Consider the following 7500-nt stretch of genomic DNA (forward strand, 5'->3'; position numbering starts at 1 on the left):
TCTCTCACCTCAACATCCCCCCGCTCTTGCTCGCTTCTGTATCCTTTTTCTCTTCCTCTGCATCCCTCTCTCTCTCTTTCATTCCGCTCTGCATCAGTCTCTCTCTATCTTTTGCCTGTCCCTCTCTTCTCTGCATCCCTCTTTCCCTTTCACCTCTGTATCTCTCTGTCCATCTCTCTCTGCATCCCTCTCTCTTTGTTCAACTCTCTCAAACGCTTTCTCATACACCCACCTCCTCCCTCCTATGCAAGCATTTCCTATTCTAGGCACTCTCTCTTCCTCTATTCTTTTGTTTTTATACCTCCCGCTGCCTCCTCTCTATCCCTCTTTCCTTACCGTTTATAATATAGGTGCTTGTTTCAGCCTTTTTGCTCTCTTGCACTTTTTACTGTCATTTTTATATAATTTTGCTACATTCCCTCATTCTATCACATTGCATTCCGCGTCTGCTTTTATCAAGAGGGGCTTACTTACAAGTGTGTCATGACGAGCAAGCGTAAGGAGATTTTTGAAGAGCCTTCCCCTTCTCTCTACCTTAGTGTGTTTTTTTCCCTCCAGGTATTGCATTTTTTTTGTTTTGACTGTCATATGCACTCTGTCTCACCCTAAAACGAAATGAATATTGCTGTTTTATTTTTTATTATTATTGTTGAGAGCTGCGCAGCTTCTTCATTATTTCTTCATTATTTGATTGTGTGTGTGTGTGTGTCTGTGTCTGTGTCTGTGTCTGTGCATGTGTGCATGTCTGTGTGTCTGTGTGTGTCTGTCTTTTTCTGTCTGTTTGTGTGTGTCTGTACACGGTGTAAACTGACTGTGTTTCTGACCTGAATGTGTCCTCTCTCTCTCTCTCTCTCTCTCTCTCTCTCTCTCTCTCTCTCTCTCTCTCTCTCTCTCCCTCTCGGTGCAGGGGAGCGATGTGAGCTATCCTCCAGGTCCGGTCGCTGTGCGCCGGGCGTGTGCAAGAACGGCGGCACGTGTGTGAACCTGCTGGTGGGCGGCTTCCGCTGCGAGTGTCCGATGGGCGGCTTCGAGAAGCCCTACTGCGAGATGACCACCCGCAACTTCCCCCCGCAGTCCTTCCTGACATTCAAGGGCCTCCGCCAACGCTTCCACTTCACCCTCTCCCTCTCGTGAGTACCCACACTCCTACTGCAACAATATAAAGTAACAATCGATATGGATGTATTTCTCCCTCTCGTGAGTACCCACACTCCTACTACAACGACAAAAAATAACAATCGATGTAAATGTCTTTCTCCCTCTCATGAGTTCTACTACACATTAGCCAGGCTGTGCCCTCCTAGTGACGGAACACTTTCAGCGTTGCAACTAGTCAGGTCAAGAGCAATGCAAGTACTTTCTGAGTTCCCGAAAATACGGGTACTCCTCCCACTTTGTCGGAAAGCAAACAACCATAAGCAAACCAAGGGAGGCGGGTCAACCATGTTGTTTGGGAAATGTTAATTGTTATGCTCTTGGTCAGACCAAGTCTCGAAGAGATTTGAACGTCGATGATAATCAGGCTGACTACACATACCACAACACACGAATAGCAATCATTTTTAGAACTTTTCATGTCTTTATGATAACAGGATAGTGAAAGTGTGACAGGAAGAAGTGAGGGGAGAGAGAGAGAGGCTAGCTAGGGCTGGGAAATGACTGGACACAAACCCAGGTCCCCATGTATTTTGAAAGGGTGCTCTACACACTGTGCCAGAGCAGCCCTCGACAATATTTTTTAATATTCGTCTTTCGCATCACTACCACTACTGCTACAACAACATGATTATAATGCATTATTTGCATAACGCAGCATTAGTCTGCTGACCTTTTTATTTCCTCTCCCGAGACTGTTGCACACCAGCAGAAATCATGCATGGACATGCACACGCACACGCACACGCACACGCACACGCACACGCACACGCACACGCACACGCACACGCACACGCACACACACACATCAGTTAAGTAACTGTCCATCACCATCTGTATTTCATTAGTCACCACTGATTTGCATAGATTTTGATTGATTTGAAACCATTGACTGTGTAATTGATTAATTTACTTGCAGTCAATATTTTAAATGGTCACCCTACATTTTGTCATACTTCAGTCAATCCAATGTTCCCCTTTTAACCAAGAATCTGAGAATCTTGTAGTGAATTTGTGTGGTGCAATGTGTCTAAAATGTCAAACCCAAACCCTTTGCACCCAGCATTTGGACAGAAGTGGGTTAAATGCCACAGCCGATCAATCTTTTCCATTCTCCGGGGCTGACATCATTGAGGCTTTGATCTTTCACATTTCACATCCCCCTTTAGATCTTTACCGCAATCTTATAGATGCCCTTGAAAATATCTACTCTCTATGCAAGACCATAATGTGGAGCATTGGCAGGCAGCCCCCAGCGTGGACTAGTACATTAACTAGTCTTGAAAAGTGTGTGTGTTGTTTTTTTTCTTCCTTGGAGAGCATGCTTGCTTGAATAAGCCATAAGAGGAGCCTGGGGCAGCTATTGCGATCCATTGCACAGGCCCCTTCTGTGTTTACCCAGTTTGGCACGCAACGTCTACATGGATGGCCTCAGCCTGGATGGACGGCCCGGGCCAGACAGGTTGACTGTGTGTCATTTTGTTGTCTTTTGGTCAAAAGGCCCTCATCAATATCTCTCTCTCTTTCGATCTCCGTCTCTTTCTCTGTCTCTTCCATTTCTCTCCCTCCCTCATTCCTTTTCTTGTCTTGTCTTTCATTCATCTCGGTCCTCTCTCTGACATGCATGCCCCCTCTTTCTCCGAGGTATCTCTATCTGTGTCTGTCCATCTGGGAGTGAGTGGTTTGTCATGTACAGTAGGGGAGGAGAGGAGGGGGCGTGGACAGGGCTGGATGAGAGAGAGAGAGAGAGAGAGAGAGAGAGAGAGAGAGAGAGAGAGAGAGAGAGAGAGAGAGAGAGAGAGAGAGAGAGAGAGAGAGAGAGAGAGAGAGAGAGAGAGAGAGAGAGAGAGAGAGAGAGAGGCCAGTTAAGAGGCGTGGGGTGCCTGAGGGCATCACTCTCCTCTCCTCTGCTCTGCTTTCCTCTCTTCTGCTCTCCTCTGCTCTTTTCTCTTCTCTTCTCTGCTGTGCTCTGCTCTGCTCTTTCCGGTCGCAGCGTCCGCGGCCTAACACACAGCATCCAGCTCCTCTCTCTCTCCACAGTCGGCCCTCATTAGCCACATTGGGCACAGTAATGCAATGAGTCAGTCTCTCTCTTCCTCTTCTTCTCTTTCTTGTTTTCTGTATCACTTATTATTTCTCTATATACAGTATCTGTTTTTTTCCCTCATATCTCACTGTCTCTTGCCCTCTTTTGCTCTGCTCTCTTTTCATTTCTCATTAGCTGTCTGTCTTCTTTCTTTCTTTCTTTCTTTCTTTCTTTCTTTCTTTCTTTCTTTCTTTCTTTCTTTCTTTCTTTCTTTCTTTCTTTCTTTCTTTCTTTCTTCCTCTTTTACCTTTAGTCTTTCACCTCATCGTCATCTTCTTATTATCTCTTTGCCCTTATGCTCTGTCTTCCTCTTCCTCTTGCCCTCCTCTTCACCTCTCTGCTCGGAGCATCTAATTGGCATCTACAGTGTGCTATGCTGGTCAGAGCTCTCTCTCTCTCTCTCTCTCTCTCTCTCTCTCTCTCTCTCTCTCTCTCTCTCTCTCTCTCTCTCTCTCTCTCTCTCTCTCTCTCTCTCTCTCTCTCTCTCTCTCTCTCTCTCTCTCTCTCTCTCTCTCTCTCTCTCCTGTGGCCAGCTGCTTGCTCCAGCTGTTGTCCATGTAGTAATAATATAATTGTTTTCTTTTTCCCTCAGTTACTGTAAGAGGGAAGGGCAAGCACACTTTCACAGCTGTGCAGTAGAGAGGTAACAAGAGCCCCGGCATTATGGGCCCGTGAGCTGTACATTGGATTGAATTACAGCCCCCCCCCCCCTTTTGTCTTTTGTGTAGTGTTTACCCCGAGTAAAGGGCGTGCGTGAGATGTTTTTGTCCTCCTCCCTCCATAATCCCTCCTTCTCTCCCGCCCTCTCATTCAGAGTTCAAACTGGGAGGTTAAAGAAAGAAGAAAGTTGTTCTTTTCTTCTTCTGCAAGGTCAGAGGTAGCTGTCTTCTAACAACGAGTGAAACTCCTGTCAAAAAAGTCACAAGAACGGCAATGATACTGAGAACATTTTCTCTCAAGCAAGACTGTATATGAGTTACACAAGCAGACAAACAGAAAAGGAAAATGAGGGCAGACGTGTCAAAGTTGTCTGCAAGGAGACTCTCATATATAAAGGAACGCATCACTCATGAGAGAAGGAGAGGAGAGGTGAGACGCAGGATGAAAGCTTGGCTGTCAAGAGGAGAGGACGCAGACGACAGGGGATTTGATATTCATGATCGTGATCATCACCGTGATGTGTCGTGGCACTGCGTTGAACAGTGCGGTGTTGCGTTGTGCCGGCTCATGGTAGCAGACGTGTCAAAAGCCTAGTTTAGAAAGTAAAACCCAGCCACCGTTTCCTTATAAGGAAGGAAGTCCTCGACTACCTGTCTTGAGTGTTCACGATCTAATCTAATGTAGAGCTGGTTGGGTCAACTGGGGGTTTTTTTGATGCCAGGTCAAACAGCTTTGATTCAATGCATTCGTACAAGGTTTACGATGCATCTGTTGGCATAGACATAAAACATTTACACTGCTGTTTTCTATCCTTTTCTGCTTTAGACCAGTCGTTTACACCTGATTCGCTTCAAAATGAACGTTCTTTGACATCATTGCGGAAAAGCCGAACTTGGGGCAGGGTTTTTGCTGTATGAACACTGAGGGATGGCCACCTCCACGTGGTGGTTGGTTTCTTTGTGCTCTGCTCAGCTCTGCTCTGGCTTGCCGTAGAGACTTTTGCCACAGTAAACTCCACGGGGCCCTAGCATTGCATTTCCCCCACGCCACCTCCTTTAATGAATGAGGCGTGACAAATAGCACAGCTTTGTGTTGGAGGAGCTTTATAGCCAGGGCCTAGGCTTTTGAGCCAGGCTCATATAGCGTAGGAGCGAGGGAGGGCACGAAAGAGAAGAGAGAGAGAGAGGAGAGAGAGCGAAAGAGAAGATGGAGAGAGGAGAGAGAGAGAGAGAGAGAGAGAGAGAGAGAGAGAGAGAGAGAGAGAGAGAGAGAGAGAGAGAGAGGAGACAGAGCGAAAGAGAAAGAGAAGATGGAGAGAGGAGAGAGAGAGAGAGAGAGAGAGAGAAAGAGAAAGAGAGAGAGCGCGCCAGGGATGGTGGGACAGGATGTTTGTGAAAGATGGAAGACAGTGAGTGAGGGGGAGAATAAGAAGGATGAGGAGAAGAGTAGTGAGAAACTTTTTGAAGAGGAGGAAGGGAGAACAAGAGAAAGGGAGGGGTAGGAGGAGAGGATGGAGGGAAGGGGTGGGAAGAAACAGGAGGGAGAGAGTGATGGAGGGAGAAATGAGCAGGACATTAAGACTGAGGGAAAATAAATGTGAGAACGCAGAAGGAAAGGAAACCGCTCCGACCTGTTTGTTTTTTTCCGACCACTTTCCCTCTTTCTTCTTTCTTCTTTCTTCTTTCCCCCCCCCTCTATTCTATCTCTCTGTCACTCTCCCACATTCCACCCCCTCTCTCTCTCTCTCTCTCTCTCTCTCTCTCTCTCTCTCTCTCTCTCTCTCTCTCTCTCTCTCACACACACACACACACACACACACACACACACACACACACACACACACAAGACCTTCCATCTTTTTAGGACTGCCCCGGTGGTCCTTGGGAGTCATGGCGAGTAAAAAGCATAGATAGTATACCGGAGACTGTGAGGCAGCCCCTTGCTGCAACCCGAACCCCGCTCTACACGATCACATTGATCAGGTTTCCTCCCTCGCTCGGCTCTCCAAAGAGCCTTCACACCCCCGTGGTGCGAAGGTGGAAAGGAGACCCGTCGCCATGTCAACGCCACCTCACGGCAATAACGATTGATGTCATTGATTTTTTTTTTTTTGAGTAAGCAAATCTGTTCTACGCTTGGAAAGGGTACAAGACGTGAGTCGTTGTTATATCCCCTCATTCAGCCTACGTTGATCATTGGATTCATGTTCAACCTGAGAGGGGTTTCACAAAAAAAAAAACACTTTCCCTGTTACACAAGCCTACCTCTCAAGCAATAATGATTTTGGAATATGAGCTGTTATTGAGAAGGGTTGCACAAATACCATTGTAAGACTTCCCCACCACTCAAAAAGTAATGATTTTGAGATATTTTGGGAAGGTTGTTATTGGTCATCTGCTAATTGGTCATAAACATTTACGTAAAGCACAGATGGATTGATTTCAGAAATCAGAAATCTAATTATTTGCCGGGTCAACTGAGGACATTTAGCCAATACAATAGAATACAATACATTGACAAGTACAATAGTAGAATACCATTTTAATGAAACGTTTGCGTAACGTTCACACTACCATAACCAAACACACCAAGCTCACCATTCCCCAGCTGTCCGTCCCAATAAAGCGCTGCACCCCCAGCGGTGCCTGGACAGAGCTGTGTTGTTTCTCTTCCATTAGTGATGATTAATCTGAGTTGCTACTGTACGGGGCTGTCACAGCCCATTCAGACCATCCTGGTGGGGTGGATCTGGGCCGTGGCCGTGCCCCCGCGGTGCCCGATTATTCTGCTCCGTAAGCAGGTCATGCTCTCTACGTGCCCCATGGCAACTCTGGAGCCCTGTGCGCCCCCCCATCATCACTACTCTCTCCTCCTCCACTCCTCTCCTCCTCCACTCCTCTCCTCCTCCACTCCTCCTCCTCCACTCTCCTCTCCTCTACTCCTCTCCTCCTCCACTACTCTCTCCTCCTCCACTCTTCTCCTCCTCCACTCCTCTTCTCCTCCACTCTTCTCCTCCACTCCCCTTCTCATCATCTCCCCTCCACCCTCCATCCTCCCCTCTTCTCTACTTCTCCTCTACACCCTCCCTTCCTCTTCTCATCATCATCCCTCCATCCTCCCCTCTCCTCTACCTCCCCTCTACATCCTCTCTTCCTCGTCCCAGCATCTCCCCTCTTCTCTACCTCTCCTCTACACCCTCTCTCCCTCTTCTCATCATCACCTCCCCTCCATCCCCACTTCTCTCATCCTCTTCCAGTTTTGCTCCACACCCCCACTCCTCTCTTCATCATCTCTCCCCAACCCTCTCTCCCCAATCCTCCCTCCTTCTCCCATTTGTCTTCCACATCCCCACTTTTCTCCTCCTCTTTCTCTTCACCATCTCTTCCCCATCCTCCCCTCTCTTCCCCTCTCCTCCACCTCTTGTGCTCCCCTCCTCTGCCTGTTTTGCTGCCTGAAGGCCCCACTCCTTCTCGTCCATGTCTCTTCTTACTCTCCCTCTTCTCTTCTCCATCTCCATCGTCCCGCTCTATTGTCCCAATTATCTCTCTTGTAGGTCTTGCATCTGCATCCACCTTTTGCCTTTTTCTGCTCTTCTCTTC

The 7500-nt window shown here is 47.6% G+C and overlaps 1 protein-coding gene across 1 annotated transcript in view; it reads left to right on the plus strand.

The window, feature by feature from the left end:
- The window catches only part of celsr2 (cadherin, EGF LAG seven-pass G-type receptor 2), a 137342-nt gene that overhangs the window by 68104 nt on the left and 61738 nt on the right, over positions 1-7500 (plus strand). Inside the window, exon 4 of the mRNA XM_063215926.1 lies at positions 908-1130. Coding sequence (XP_063071996.1) covers positions 908-1130 — 223 coding nt within the window. The remainder of the gene's footprint in view (positions 1-907; positions 1131-7500) is intronic.

This window comes from Engraulis encrasicolus, chromosome 14 (genome assembly GCF_034702125.1).
Source record: "Engraulis encrasicolus isolate BLACKSEA-1 chromosome 14, IST_EnEncr_1.0, whole genome shotgun sequence".
NCBI lineage: Eukaryota > Metazoa > Chordata > Actinopteri > Clupeiformes > Engraulidae > Engraulis > Engraulis encrasicolus.